Source organism: Scheffersomyces spartinae, assembly GCF_019049425.1.
Source record: "Scheffersomyces spartinae strain ARV_011 chromosome Unknown scaffold_4, whole genome shotgun sequence".
Classification (NCBI taxonomy): Eukaryota; Fungi; Ascomycota; class Pichiomycetes; order Serinales; family Debaryomycetaceae; genus Lizanozyma; species Lizanozyma spartinae.
In genome coordinates, this window is record NW_025065051.1 from 263447 (window position 1) to 279565 (window position 16119).

At 37.5% G+C, this 16119-nt stretch overlaps 6 protein-coding genes across 6 annotated transcripts; 3 read left to right on the forward strand and 3 right to left on the reverse strand.

The window, feature by feature from the left end:
• Positions 1-265: 265 nt before the first annotated feature.
• On the forward strand, positions 266-2626 carry CWH41 (Cwh41p; the record flags this gene model as incomplete). Its single annotated transcript, XM_043194434.1, has 1 exon — positions 266-2626. One exon carries the CDS (start codon positions 266-268, stop codon positions 2624-2626), a length of 2361 nt encoding a protein of 786 aa, XP_043050758.1.
• Positions 2627-2760: 134 nt separating this feature from the next.
• KQ657_003738 (glucose-induced degradation complex subunit) lies at positions 2761-3624 on the forward strand (the record flags this gene model as incomplete). Its single annotated transcript, XM_043194435.1, has 1 exon — positions 2761-3624. One exon carries the CDS (start codon positions 2761-2763, stop codon positions 3622-3624), a length of 864 nt encoding a protein of 287 aa, XP_043050759.1.
• A 12-nt stretch (positions 3625-3636) lies between these two features.
• Positions 3637-5869, reverse strand: KQ657_003739 (uncharacterized protein; the record flags this gene model as incomplete). Its single annotated transcript, XM_043194436.1, has 2 exons — positions 3637-4320; positions 4490-5869. 2 exons carry the CDS (start codon positions 5867-5869, stop codon positions 3637-3639), a joined length of 2064 nt encoding a protein of 687 aa, XP_043050760.1.
• A 783-nt stretch (positions 5870-6652) lies between these two features.
• Positions 6653-7739, forward strand: MCA1 (Ca(2+)-dependent cysteine protease; the record flags this gene model as incomplete). The annotated part of the gene is made up of 2 exons (XM_043194437.1): positions 6653-6660; positions 6725-7739. 2 exons carry the CDS (start codon positions 6653-6655, stop codon positions 7737-7739), a joined length of 1023 nt encoding a protein of 340 aa, XP_043050761.1.
• A 20-nt stretch (positions 7740-7759) lies between these two features.
• Positions 7760-12766, reverse strand: KQ657_003741 (uncharacterized protein; the record flags this gene model as incomplete). The annotated part of the gene is made up of 1 exon (XM_043194438.1): positions 7760-12766. The coding sequence occupies one exon, from the start codon at positions 12764-12766 to the stop codon at positions 7760-7762; it is 5007 nt and encodes a 1668-aa protein (XP_043050762.1).
• A 1439-nt stretch (positions 12767-14205) lies between these two features.
• RPL2 (60S ribosomal protein uL2) lies at positions 14206-15356 on the reverse strand (the record flags this gene model as incomplete). Its single annotated transcript, XM_043194439.1, has 2 exons — positions 14206-14966; positions 15353-15356. 2 exons carry the CDS (start codon positions 15354-15356, stop codon positions 14206-14208), a joined length of 765 nt encoding a protein of 254 aa, XP_043050763.1.
• Between the last annotated feature and the right edge of the window lie 763 nt (positions 15357-16119).

Consider the following 16119-nt stretch of genomic DNA (forward strand, 5'->3'; position numbering starts at 1 on the left):
CGACTTGGTTGACTACTGATGTCGCCCGCTAGCGTGCAATGAGAACGTACTGCACTGCAGTGTATCTATAAAAGGATGGTACCACCATCGGCTGTATCTCCAACTGTATCTTGATCCGCATCACTGGTAATCAGTAACTGGTGCTGTTGTCTACGGTATCACCACCTTTTTTGTCTATGATGGACTGCGAACTGCACTAAATTGTTGACTGCGACTTGGAAGTCGACCTCAGCCTCAACTCTTGTTCTCTTCCAACACACTGACTATGATTATTAGATGGTTATTATTCTTGGTCTGGACCCATTGCGTCCATGGCGCTGTGGAACCAGACCAATTGCTTTGGGGTCCATATCGATCCAGTCATTACTTTGGGGTTAGATCTCGAGTACCTCAATCACTACTCTGTGGATTAATGTGGTATAATGCTGATGATTTCATGGCCATTAGAAACATAAGACACTTTTACGAATTGGGTCATGATATGAATAAAGCCAATTGGGTTGAATATGATCCTCGTTTTGGGGGGAGACAAATCATAGACGACAATGAGTTCCACGTAAACATCACCATCGATTTCGTGAAGAATGTTGATGGTCATTCATGGGGGGCCAGAGTTCAACTGGTGCCTCATAAAGGGTTTGAAAGTTCCAGAACAACTTTTATATGGTATTGTGGTCAAGAAGGTGAATTCAATGGGTTATTTTTACAAGGTCCCCTTGAACCCAATGGGTATGATAATGGAGTGGAACTAGTTGGTGAATCCACGTATTTGGGTGCTTATTCAATGTATTTCAAACCAAATCAAGGGATTATTGATAAGACAAAGGAAAATTTGGTTCTGAAAGATTTAGACCCTACAAAGACTCATCATCTAAGCTTAAAAGTACAAGATGATCATGTTTGGAAGGCAAAAGATATCTTGGTTACTATTCTTCAAGATTCTCTAAGAGATTTGATGGGCAAATATGAAAATATCGATTCAATGTCTCCTTCACAGATTTATACCATGAGAGATATGAACAAGTATACGGGTAACTTACATTTCATCCAACATACATTTGAAGGCAAGGCTCAATTTGACATCTTTTATAATGAAGAAGGATCTTCTGAGGTTATTAATGAAAGTAATATTGCCCCTATGGTCACTCGTACTTTGGATAAGGTGTCTACCAAGTTTGAACAGAGTTTCATGCTCGAAAATGTTCATCACAAGCAATTTGCCCATGAAGTGTTATCTGGACTTTTAGGAGGCCTTTCATATTTCTATGGTGATTATTTGGTTGATAGAGATACCAAACTCGATGAAGAATCCTTTGAATCTCATGATTTACATGGGAAACTTGAGGGGCCCTTTGAATTGTTCACTCTTGTACCGTCAAGACCCCATTTTCCTAGAGGTTTTTATTGGGATGAAGGATTCCATTTGATGCCTTTAATCGATTATGATTCTGATTTGGTATTTGAAATCATCCAATCTTGGTTTAAATTAATTGATGAAGATGGCTGGATTGCCAGAGAACAAATCTTGGGACCAGAACTGAGATCTCGAGTGCCCGTTGAATTCCAAGTTCAACTGCCTGAAATTGTTAATCCACCAACATTAATGCTTGTATTGAACTACTTGCTTGAAAAGATAACTGGCATTGAAGAGGTTGTAGAACAGCCAATCAAAGTGACGGAATACGCTGAAATGGATGACTCCTACGGTGGTGGGCTGACATTAATGAATAATAAGGAAAAGTTGAATAAATATATTGAAGATATTTATCCCCAATTGAAAAAACACTATGAATTTTTTAAACAGACTCAAATTGGTATGTTTGATGAATTTGGTCGGAATGAACATGATCCTGCCAATACTCAAGCTTATAGATGGAGAGGGAGAACGTTAACTCATAGTTTAGCAAGTGGACTTGATGATTATCCTCGAGTCTTACCTGCTGATATTGCTGAGCTTAACGTTGATTTGTTGTCGTGGATTGGAGTCATGAACAGACTGGTGAAGATCTTAGCTGAGCTTCTTGGCGAAGAAGACGATGTTAAGGAGTACACGGCTATTGAAGAACAAATCAAGTCCAACATCAATCGTTTGCACTGGTCAGAAGATGATAGAGCTTACTGTGATGTTAGTGTTGATGATGAAGATGAGAATGTGTTTTATTGTGCCAAGGGGTACATTTCAGTATTCCCCTTTATTACTAAACTTATGGATCCTAAAGATACTGATAAAATAGAAGCTATGATTGATATACTCTCTGATCCGGATCATTTATGGTCTGATTATGGTATTCGACTGCTTCTGAAATCCAGTCCCTTGTACAAGACTGCTGAAGATTATTGGAGATCACCAATTTGGATCAACATTAATTATTTGATTCTTGATGCCTTGAAATACTACCGTTCTGTTCTGAGCGAGTACGCCAATGAGGAATTACAATCAAGAATGAGTGTCTTGTACAAGAATTTGAGAGCTAACATCATCAACAATATGTTGGACCAATGGGTTAAGACTGGTTATGTTTGGGAACAGTATAACGATGAAGATGGCCATGCCCAAAGAACAAAGAACTTTTTGGGTTGGAGTTCTTTGGTTGTAGAGATTATGAAAATGCCAGAACAATTGTAGAAACTTTGTATAGTTACATAGAGCTTAAAGCATATTATGCTGGTGTTCGGGTGTTTACGTGATAGTGTTCAAAGAAATGTTCCCCAGATTTTCCAAAGGGGGCCCCTTGACACATTCATACAATATACTAAACAATGAACACTATGCCGATAGATCAACTTATACTCGATTACTTTGTTCAGGAAGGATATGAAGAAGCAGCGCTTAGTTTTGCCAAAGAAACACGTACCAATTTATCACCAGATACCTTAAGTCCCAGTGCACTAGCCCGAGGGTTCACCACCATTCAAAAACGTAAGGAGATTAAACGTCTTATCTTGCAAGGGAACATAGAAGAAGCCATCAAGAAGATCAATGAGTATTTCCCCACGATATTAGATCAGAATAATTTGCTTCATTTTTATCTACTTCGACTCAATCTAACGGAGCTTATCCGGAACCACAAGTTCAGGAGTAATCTCAATGACATGGAGGAAGAAAAGGAGTTCTTGAGTCGAGTGTTGACGTTTGTAAGAGAGCACTTGATATCCAAAGTGGCTAGTTCGTTTAAATTACTTAAAGAGTTGGAGATAACTATGAGTTTACTTTGTTTGGACTTTAACAAGCCTCAAGAATTGCCTGAAGAGTTGCAGAGTTTATTTGATCTTCAACTTCGAAACCAATGCTATCGTCTTGTGAACAAGGAGATATTGAACTTTGAGCCTTCGAGCAACTTAGTGATGAACGGTGAAGTACTTCCACAAATCAATGTGGATGTTTCGTTTAATAAAGACCATGATGTTGATGATGATGACGAATTGTATGATGATCTATTGACTACTTCCAAAAGCTCTGTGATAGAAAAGCTAGCCCCTACAGAAAAGAGTGTGGGGCCAGATATCAACATTCCCCTTGACTCTAAGTTGGAAACAGTACTCAAACTTTGGATCTTAACCGAACAAAAGTTAATTGGAATGAATGTTAAAGACAAAAGAGAACTGCTTCTTGATGTTCTTTAGTCTCTCATCTTTTCATATTTGAATAACTGTATCAATGACACTACCGGTTTCAATGCCAACCTTACTCAAATATTCGTCATCTGAATCGCTCTTAACTTCAAGGTACTTTGGATCATAGACGAGAACAGCTTCAGATGTCAATTTTTGCGGCTGCTGTTGACGCAATTGCTTGTAGACATCCAGATCATTAAACAAGGTGATGATTTTCTGTCTTAAATGAGAAACAGTGGACCCCCACTCAGGTTCTTTATTCATTTCGAAATCTTGAGGACTAAACTCAAAATGATACTTGACAAACTTTGGAAGTACAAATATCTCCAGCAGTAATTTTGTTTCTCTTGTCCAAGTTGTAAATGCATTACTGGAATGCTTTAATTGATAATACTCGTTCAATTTAGTCAAATCTTTAGAACGTATCACGTTAACTCGACAATATACATGAGCACAATGTACTGGAATCTCCTTAAATATGTCGCTGGCATGATACTCCCATATTCCTATTTTGATCCCTAGCCAATAAACGGTCTCATACAGTATAAGTCCCACCAAACATATGAATAGGAATTTGGTGATGATCTCAGATACTGTGGTGCTGATAAGGTTGGCTGTGAACGAGTGTTGTCTTAAGAACAGAGTGAACTCGTTATCTAGTCTTATAAGATATTCCAAGGGTAGCATCTTGATATCAATGCTGATCTATAATTCACGTAGTTAGCGTGAAGGGCAGCTTAATAGTCAATTGAGAGGAGACATTTGTTGAGAGAAATGTCGCAATGTCGTAAACTTAAATCAAAAAAAAGAAAAAGAAAATATACGGTTATAATGCAAATATATATTATTATGTACTCTTCTGTTATAAAGATACCTTTTCCCATTTCTGTATCACCATGCCGTCTTCTAATGTAACCTTCTTCTTCTCCAACTTGTAATTGCCCAATTTGGGTCCAATTACAAACATACTAAACCAATAAAATGTACACCATCCCAAAATAGAAAGTGATAAAATTGGATAACTTATCCAAGATTCTGTACCTGGAGGATTGGAATTACCAAACAATGGTGATACTGACAAGTAGACACAAATCAACATAAACAAGCCTGTCCCAATCATTGTTGATCTGATAGGAGCTCTGAATTGAGGATCCCGTTTTCTGAGGATGAAAACACCCAATGCAACCAAGAAGGTGAATATTTGTTGAGGGTAACTTTCCAAGGCAATGATATATTCATAAAAGTTACCTCCAGCAAACAATATCATAACAATTGTACTGAAAGTACAACTTAAAACGATTGCTGGTAAGGGGGCCCCAAACGGTTTATTACTACCCATTATGGATCCAAAGGGTAAATAGCCATCTCTAAAGACTTCTTGAATAGTACGAGCTAAAGTGTACAACACAACAAAAATGTTTCCTCCAGTACTTAAAGCAACACTAAATACAAGAATCTTTTGACCCCACCCTTCACCAAATAAGGTTTGGAAATATCTTGCGCCCACCAAAGTCCCTGATTCCAAAAATTCCTTCTCTGGGATCGATAATAAATATGCCAAATTGATCAAAACATAACTTACAGTTGTAAGTATTAAAGAAGTTGGACCAGCTATTTTAAATGTTCTATTAGGGTTTTTAATTTCATTGGTCACGTTGTGAACTGTGTTCCAACCTGAAAAGGCATAAGTGGCTCTAATAGTAGCACTAGTGAATGAAGTAACACTCATAGGTCCTCCTATGGGGTTAACTCTCCAATGTAGTTCTTGTTTATCAGGTTGAAGAATTGAGTAAGACCCAGCCAAAATGAAAAACACCAACATTCCAACTTTCAAAGCCCCTAAAAAGTTTTGAACTTTGACTCCCAGATGAATGCTAACTCCATGGAATGCGGCGACAATGTATAAAAAGATTAATCCACAAACCTTTATTTGAGTATCAGTTGGTGTACTCAATCCAATAGAGTGCAAGAAATATTCACCAAATATAAGCACATTTGATATGGAGAATCCAAAGATCACACTAAACACCAGAAATGAAACTGTGGCTAATAATTTAGGTGATTTATAAATATATTCAAGGAATACTTTATTCCCTCCAGATCGAGGAATTATACTCCCTAATTCAAGATAAACATACATCCCACAGAATGACATGATGCCTGCTATCAGCCAACTGGCCAAGAACCAAAACACAGAATTCCCACAATCTCTATAAATACCTGGAGCCAATGCAAATATCCCTGAACCTAACATTCTAGAAATAAATAACACGATGGTGGAAAACACTCCCAAATGTCGTCCTTGTGGCATATCTTCAAGATCCAAAAGATAATGCTGAGACTTGTTTAATTCTTCATCCCCCATAAGCCGCTCATTATCAGATGTATCCAGTCCAGATGTTGCGCTATGTAAAGATATGGCATACGGTATTTGTCCCATTTGTATGTTATCTGAATATGATGATGTTGTTGCTTCTGGTAGTGTATCACTTTCAAGTAACCGATCTATGGTGGTATCTTCGCTTAAAGAAAACAAACTATTCTTCTGGTTATGGCTATCTTTTCGTGAATTTTGTATTTCCTGAGGCATAACCTTAATTTATATATGAATCTCCTTAAAAACTTATAAGGTGTGTGGGTATTGAGACCATTCCTATTATTGTTTCTGTGGTTTGATAAGATCACGTGCCGTCACCCCTGGAACACCTGAACAAAGCCACATAACTAAGACATTGGTAATACTAATATGTCATCAGATCCAGAATGAAGTAGTAAATTATAGAGGCTATAAGTATATATATGCATAAACAATATCACATGATACTACTGCCTTTACACTCCAGGCAGCATATACCAAGTACCACTATTAAGCATTGCCCTCGGAGAGATACCCTTTGGGGTAATAGACGAGGTGGTGGCCGGGACATTTCCGGGCAATTTCCGTCTGTATATTCTGCTATCAAGGGCATCATCAGTACACTATTCATGTACCCAAGATATATTCATATGGCTTCGCCTCGTAAAATGATCTGAAGTAATGTCTATGTCCTTTTTTTTATTATAATCTTAACCTGAACTTAATGTATGGTAATAACAACGGTTGGGGTAGTGGATATGGGGGTCCTCCCCCTCCTGTCCCACCACCCTACGGCTTCAATGGGACTCAAGGTCCTCCACCGGGGCTACAGAACTATGGAGGAATGCAATACGGATACTCCAATTGCCAAGGACAGAAGAAGGCACTTTTAATTGGAATCAACTATTTCGGTACAAGATACCAATTAAATGGTTGCATCAATGATGCTCGTACTATGTTCACGTTCTTGACTCGAGAATGGGGTTATTCTCCAGACGATATAGTTATGCTTACTGATGATCAACCAAACTATCTCAGCATACCTACACGGGAAAACATCATTAGAGCCATGCAATGGCTAGTCAAAGATGCGCGACCCAATGACTCATTAGTCTTTCATTATAGTGGTCATGGAGGTCAGACTCGTAACTGGGATGGAACGGAATCTTCAGGTTACGATGATACAATTATGCCTGTTGATTTCAAAATAACAGGAGAGATTGTAGATGACATAATGCACGACATTATGGTTCGTCGACTTCCTCCTGGATGTAGATTAACGGCACTATTTGATTCATGTCACAGTGGTACAGCCTTGGATTTACCCTTTGTTTACTCCACTAGGGGAATCGTTAAAGAACCAGACCCAATAAAGGATTCCGGGTCGTCTTTATTACAAGCAGGGAAGCTGTTTCTACTTGGCGATATCAACGGAGGATCCAATGGCATTAACTCCGCCTTTAACCATTTGTCTGGTAACGGGAGATCCAATAGACAATACCAAATAGCTTTAAAGTTCTCACCAGCAGATGTGATCTCAATATCTGGTTGTAAAGATGGTCAAACGTCTGCAGATTCAAGTTTAGGTGGTGTAGCAGGAGGAGCAATGTCTAAGGCATTTATTGAGGTGATGTCCCAATATCCTAATCAACTGTACTTATCACTATTGAATAATATGAGAATCATCTTATTCAATAAGGGATATCCCCAGAAACCTCAAATGAGTTGTTCACATCCTTTAGATATGAACCTACGATTTGTTATTTGATAATCTTATATTTAATGTAACTAATTTCTGTTGGAGTTTTTCTTTTCAACATAAGCTTCCTTTGCAAGCTTGATCAAAGTATCAAGCTCACCGGAATTCTCACACATACTGTAGAATAGTGATTCACGGTTGCTTATCAAAACATAGGGGTTCTCATATTCAACAACTCTACCAGCATCCATAACCAAAATCATATCGTAATCGATAATTGTCCGAAGTCTATGAGCAATGGTTAAGATCGTCAGGGAATGGAACTCTTCTCTAATGGTCTTTTGGATTATGGCATCGGATTTATAGTCAATAGACGAAGTGGCTTCATCCAATAACATCACCTTGGGATTCTTCAATAATGATCTGGCCAAACAAACCAATTGTCTCTCACCCTGGGACAAGTTACCACCTCCTTCAGTGATGGGATTGTAAAGATTTAAAAACTTATTTTGGTTCTCTTGACTGGCTTGAGAAGAATTGGATTGAGATACAATTCCAACTTCATCATCGGCACTAATCAAGTTAACTCTTCTTAAAGCTGCATAAATAGCTTCATCACTATACTCAACAAATGGATCCAAGTTGGTTCTAATAGTACCACTGAATAAAGTAGGATCTTGAGGAATAATGGTTATAGCTCTTCTCAAATTCTTTAACCCAATAGATGTAATGTCAATGTTATCAATCTTGATAGAACCAGATTCAGGATCTAAAAACCGGAAAAAGGCAGTGATAATTGTAGATTTACCGGCACCGGTACGACCAACAATGCCTACTTTATGACATGGTTCAACTTTAAAGGAAACATCCTTGATGACTCTAGGTAAATCTGGGGCATATCTCAAGGAAACATCTTCAACAATAATCTCACCCTTTTGGGGCCATGAATCTTCTGGTTGAGTTTCTGGGATCTCATAGGGGGGTTCTTGTTCTATTTGAAGATATTCCTTCAAACGTTCCACTGAATTCATATTCATTTCAAAGTTTGAATAGAAACGAACAATCCATAAAGCACTTTCAGAAAATGCAATAGAATATGATAATGATAAACCTGCTAAACCAGCATCAATTCTGTTTAACGAAAGCAAAATGAAAACACCAGAAAACATCATTACCATGGCTCCAACAAAATCAACTCTCAAAGACAACCATCTATTAGCAACCCACAAGTAAAAGAATGGTCTGTTATTGTTGTCAATGTGTTCCAAGTTTTGTTTCATAAATCTAGATTCAACACCATAAGCTCTAATCGTGGCAACCCCAGTTAAGGATTCAGAAAAGTGTTGATGAATAGGGGACTTGGTAACAGATTCGTATCTCTTCAACTCACGAGAAAGCGTCAAGTAGAAGAAACCAACCAAGTAATACAAAAAGGAAATGATAATAGCAAAAACCAAAAAGCCCGGAGTGATATAAGTGATTAAAATTAACGTGGAAACACATTGAACAAGACATGCAAAAATGGCTTCACCAAAAGGTGTCAATTCTTGATCAACAGATTCCACATCCTTCAGAAATCTATTCATAATACGGCCAATGGGTGTCTTATCAAAGAATCTTAATTTGGCCCTTAAAATGGTGTCCAATAACTCCTTGAAAATCTTATTGGCAGCAACAAGACCAATGTAAAAGGTAGAAAACACTCTACCAACAGCCATAATAGAATAAAGAACACCAATCAATGCATAAATGATGATATAATACATAGTTGTATTTTCCTTCGTTAAAATATTACTTGAACCAGTAGCCAAAAAATTGAAACCACCATCAAATGATTTAATAAATGGCATACCCTTGAACTGAGTAACATCAAACACATTAGAAGTTCTGGCCATGGCATTTATTTGGAATTGGTTTTCCAATTCACTTTGATTGGCCCAGTTTCTTAACCACCATGATTGAAGAATATAGATACCATTTGCAGCAAAAAAAATCACAGCCACAGCCATAATTGTAGGGAGTCCACCCAAGAACTTGGCATAAAAAGCATAGACATCAAATCCAACAGCACCATCGGCTTTGGTTTCTTCTTCAGTCAACTTACCATCAGATTTCTTAAGGTCTTCAGCAGCAGCGTCTTCGTCAGCGCAGAATTTCTTTAATTTGTCTTCAATGGCAGCTGCTTTGGACTTCAAATCAGCATTCTTATCAGCCAAATCAGGTAAATTAGTGGAGGATTGGTTTCTTGAGTTAATAACAGAAGATTTGATTAAATCATCATCTCCCAAATCACCCGTCTTCAAAAGATCTTCAGGGTGTCCTTGGTTTTTCACTCGACCATTTTCCATAACCACAATCCATTCAGCATTTTGAATAGTTAAGGCAACATTATGAGATACCAAGATACAAGTTCTCCCAATCATTAAAGGACCAGAAATACAATTTTCATAAATCCACAAAGCAGTATGGGAATCAACTGCCGACAAGCAGTCATCCAATAATACATGCTTAGAATTGGAGTATAATGCTCTTGCCAATGAAACTCTTTGTTTCTGACCTCCAGACAAAGTAATACCCTTTTCACCAATTTCAGTAGCATCACCTGCACTTAAAATCTCCAAATCACGAGCCAATCCACAAGCTTCAATAACTTTTTTATAGCGATCCTCATTAAGATCTGATCCAAAAATGATATTGTTCTTAATGGTATCATTTAATAACCATGGTGATTGGGAGCAATAGGCAACTGAGTCTGTTAAGCCGCTAATAGAATCTGGAGTCAATTCATCTTTAGGAATAGTACCAGGAAGGAAAACCTTACCCTTGGTGATATTCATTTCACCCAAGAGTGCCAACAACAATGAAGTTTTACCTGAACCAGTAGCACCAATGACAACATTTAATTTACCAGGCAAGAAGGAAACGTTCAAATCTCTTAACTTGAAATCCGTTTCAGACTTAGAGTTCCAGGAGAAGCTAGCATCTTCAAACCCAATATAAGGTGAATTTGGACCAGGTTGTTGATTCAATATATCATACTTGGTGGTTTCCTCTTCATCCAAAAATTCATCAATTCTATCCAAAGATACCTTTGATTGCATAACAAAAGATGTCATATCAGATAATTGATCCAAAGGAGATCTCAATAATGTAAATAAGGATAATGCAGTAAAGGCAATTGGTGCAGTTAAAGTGTTACCTTCAACAATAGTGTAACAATAGAAAGAAATCATTGTAACCAAAGTAGGAGTGATAAACCAAATAAATGAACCACCTGCCCAAACAAAAGTTCTGTAAGTTAAATACTTCAATTCATTGGCTCTAATTTTCATTACATTTTCAGAAAATTTATCTTCCCAAGCAAAGAATTTGATGATTCTAATACTTTGGAAAGTTTCATTCAACTTTTGGATTCTTTTATCGGTAATAGCCAACATTTCCTTTTGTAAGTCACCAGAGTAACTGGCAATCTTATAATTGACTGGCAACAAAACAATAATAGACAAGGAACCTAATAATGCAGACCAACCTAACAAGCCATACAACAAACAAACACAAATAATGATCATCAAGAAGGCGCCAACAAAGTAATGCAAATAACCACAAATTTCAGAAACCTTAAAGGCATCAATTGCCATCAAGTTAATAATTGCACCGAGTTCAGCTGTGGATTTTGGACCATCTTCTTCTTCAAGGTCTTCTTCGCCCTTACTCTTTGATTGATCTTTCTTCTTCTTCTTCTTATCATTCAGCTCTTCAGCATCATCCAAGGAATCATCAGTAACTTCGGTAACAGTGATTTTTCTTCTGAGGGCCTTTGCATATACTTCACCAATAATAATAGCCTTCATTCTGAGGCAAACTCTTCTACCAACATACAATGAACATCCACTGGAAATGGCATCAAGAATCTTGACTGCAGGTAACATAAACACTAATGACCAAGCAACAGATTTAGGAGTAATTGTAGGATCTTCAACATACTCTAAGATCCTCTTCAATAAGATTGAAGGTAAGAAAACAATAAAAGATTGGAGAACTGCCCAAAATGCTTGAATAGCAAACAACCATTTGAAATGAACAAATAACCTAACTGAAAATTTAAGCGTCGATTTTGCAGCTTCAAACCCATTTAACACTGTTCTAGCATAATCATCTTGTCTCAATCCCCATATATCATTCATTTTCAATTCTTGTTTATAAGATCTCCATACCATAGAATTAATCCATGAGTATGTGATAAACAGCCATAAGCTTGTTACATTTTCTGGGGAAGGTTTGACTCCATCCGTTGTAACATAAAGCGTAGCAGGCTTATCTCCGTTCTTGGCTGTAAAGTTTAAAACAAGTAAAGCAAAAGAGATCCAAAAATCAGCATAGTAGTAATGACGCACATATGACGATTTTATATGGTTAAGAATTGCTGATCTAAAGGGCAATAATCTTGAAAAAAAATTGAAAAAATAAAGGGTAGTAGAATGGACCCATAAACTTGGCATTCTTATAACCACACGTTTCATATTCAAAGCTCTGATGAAAACTATCATCAAGATATAAACCCAGAATACGGTCCTGATGAGAGGAGCATGAGAATGCTTAAACTCCTTGTGGACAGACGGCACAAAGTTCAATGATAAGGTATAAGCAAATTGAATTAGCACGAGCAAAAATTCTAGAGCGACACGGAACCGTTCACCACCACTTTTGTATACAAATTGAACCACACCATGTAGCGAGCCATCCTCGTTCGTATCGGGGATTCTGTTTAAACTAAAATGTCTATCTTTGACTGAGACTTCAAGAGGAGGTGATTGGGGAGATGATTCATCTGTAGTAGTTATAGCACCATAAGCGTCTCTATTAGCTAAAAGTGGACGGCTTTCATTACCGCCACCTTCTTCATCATTTTCTGGTAATTTTATGCGATTAGGAGCTAATTTATGACGGTAAATGGACGAAGCGCTTTTGAGTGCAAGAATAGTTAAGGATACTGACCCAAGGACTATCGGCACCAAAGATTCAGTTTGATGACGCCAACAAGACGTAGTATCATCGTAGTCCCAAAACGAGCAATTGGTGGAGTTGGTCGACAGCATGGTGATAACGGTGACCGAAAGAAAGAAAAGAAAAGAAAGCCCGGGTTTAATTTCTTATTTAAAGTAGGCCAATAAATAAAGTTAGATATGGAATGGAATGGCAGACCTCTCGCTTGCCTGTATATATGAATTTTCACTTGTGTCGCGCTATCAATAAAACGATTCCGCAGTAGATGATCGTAAACTATATTGTGCACGACAACTGGGCGTATAGATCTTAAAGACAATAAGTATTGGTTCTAGAACACATACAAACAGAGTTGCTTGGATGGATTATATACATATATATAGTAGTAGTGGTATTACATACAGCGATGAGTAGTCTACGATTAGCCTCCTTCGATATGACTCACTCCGTTATGGGGATACGGAGCCATACCAGCTTATATGGAGTGGCAAAATTTGGGGGCAGAGGCGATGGCTGCCGTACAGACAGTTGGATGTCAAACTAATGTAGGACAAAATATATTCTTATCATAATGGGATGAGATTGGCTACAATTGTATTGCATTACAGAGTAAAGGTTTATACAGATAGAAGCTAAACCAGGTAATATATACTTGGAGGTTATTGTTGTTCTTGTACGATGTCTTTACTTTTGAGATTATACACCCACTTGAACTGTTTTAGGTGATAGCTTGGTACAACTGATGGCATCTTTGGCAGGTTCAAATGCAAAAAAATAAAATGCTTAGATATTCAACAATAGGGAGGTAATGTAGTGATATTAGGATGTTCCATATTTGGAAGTGCAATGGGCTATACCTGAAACTAAAATTATACCTAGTATGAAGAATGCCATACAGTGTAGATAATTAATGAGCATAGTTATGCATTGAATAATAACACTGTAGAGACTTGTAGGTTTACAGTGGCTAGATTTTATCCGTATTTGATTGACTTCATTGCTTTCATTCATTGCTTTCATTCATTGCTTTCATTGCCTTGAAGTTAATCAAATACTTATAACAACAGGGGAAGATACTTACAATATGAAGGCGAATTAGCTATAATTAGGTTTGCTACAAGGATAGCAATACTTACTCCTTGTAAATCCTATTACGGTGGCAAACGCTTGATAAAGATTACGGAGTTTATCCGTTGCTACTAGGTGGGGTTATTTGAGTTATGACTCCATCATAAAACGTTTCAGTGTATACCGTTAGATGACATCAGATAGGAATAATGGTACGTGCGGCACTAAATAATGATGTCTGGTGGCATCTTGTCATTCCCGCAACCCATTTGGTCTTGCAGCCTCATCATTATCTCTCCAACTCTATCAACTCTTTTCCTTCTATGGTAACAATACAATAGAATAATTTGTCAAGAGCTTCTTACTGAAACTTTTAGAATATACGCTAAAAATTTAGATCTTTCCGGGTTTTATATTAGAAAACTATTAATGCACAAATATATAAACATAACATTTAATACATTTAATCTTGAGTCTTTTGAGAACCTCTCAACAAACCAGTTCTTCTGGCGGCGATCAAACCAGCCTTTTGACCTGGAACAGCACCTCTGGAGATAGTAGAAGCCTTACCAATATGTTGATGGTTACCACCACCATGAGGGTGATCAACTGGGTTCATGGCAACACCTCTAGTCTTTGGCCAAGAGTTTCTCTTAACTCTGTACTTGTGGAAAGCTCTACCAGCCTTCAACAAAGGCTTATCGATTCTACCACCACCGGCAACGACACCGATAACACCTCTGGCATCAGAAGACAAAATCTTCTTGGCACCAGATGGCAACTTGACTCTGGTCTTACCTTCATCAGGGTTGTGTCCAATGATGATAACGTAGTTACCAGAGGTTCTACCTAAAGCACCTCTGTCACCTGGCTTTTCTTCGACGTTGGAAACAATAGTACCTTCTGGACATTCACCCAATGGCAAGATGTTACCGACGTTCAAAGAAGCCTTCTTACCGGCATAGACGAATTGACCAGTGTAGACACCTTCGTTGGCAATAAAGGTTTCTTCTCTCAACTTGTACTTGTATGGGTCTCTGAAGACAACCTTGGCCAAAGGAGCACCTCTACCTGGGTCGTGCAAGATTTGCTTGACGACACCTCTGATGTAGCCGTGTCTTTCAGCATAATCCAAGGTTCTCAACTTGGCAGCACCCTTTCTCAATCTGGTGTGAGAAGTGAAGATGGAACCAGCACCCTTTCTTTGGTTACGAATGACTCTACCTGTAAGAAAACTGTTAGTATAATGTTTTGATGACAAATTTATTCAATAATGTATCACACGGTTTGTTTCAGGATTGCTAAATAATGATATCAATTTCTATCATATATCTTGACACATGGATTTGGATTCAAGTCATCAAAACAACTAATGAGAACATAATCACATCAGGAGAGAATTAAATTGTTATGGTGCAGTCAAACTGTTTAGTAGATAGCTTTCATCCTATTCTCTAGGACTTGGTTTGATCATCTTCTAAAAATTTTCACTCCACTCAATGTTTTCAATATGTGACTTTACTTAACGTTCCCATATCCACTGGTATCCTATTTGGTTCCACTAACATATTAATAATACATATTGATTGTTTGTAGTACCCACTACATACCCATTTTGCTATGAAGATAAGTTTGGTTACTTCTGAAAGAGAGAACTAAAAGAGACACTCTTTAATAATGTTTCTGAAAAATTTTTTTTACCAACCAAGGTCGCAAACCAAACCCCATGGCGAAGACTAAGCTACCAAATTTTCAGACCTGTACACTATGTTTGGTCATGTGACCTTTTGGTATGAGAGAGAAAAAATACTATAGATCACCAAACGTTACCAAATGATATCAAGTAATAGTAGCTATTCAAAGGCAATTTGTAAAGCAAAATCAAATCAATCATTGCGCAAATGCTATATATCTTGAATGTTTTTTATCTATAACTCTATACGTATACAATATCGTAGGGGTGTAATGGTGAACCTAAGCAATCATAGATGTCGCTTTTGCAACCATAATGTACCAATCCAAGAATGTCGCGATGCTTGGTATGACGACATTTTCAACTATTTAGGTACGAGACTAACATAAATCTAGTACGGTCACATGTTTGTGCAATAAATTAAATACTCACGTGATATTAGGGCTATTTCAATTTAGCCCTTTGAAGAATATTTTATGGCTATCTTAGGGGGGTAGAAATGGTTTTTATTTAAGGGCTGACCATTCATGTCACTTGCGGTGTACATGGTTTATCAGTTACAATAAAAGATAAGAATAAAATTATAACTTAAAACATGATCTTCAGGTTTAGATAACCTAAAAATAGAGCCAGTATCAAGACCAGAATTCAGTGGATTACCAATGAATTTAACATGCTCGGTAG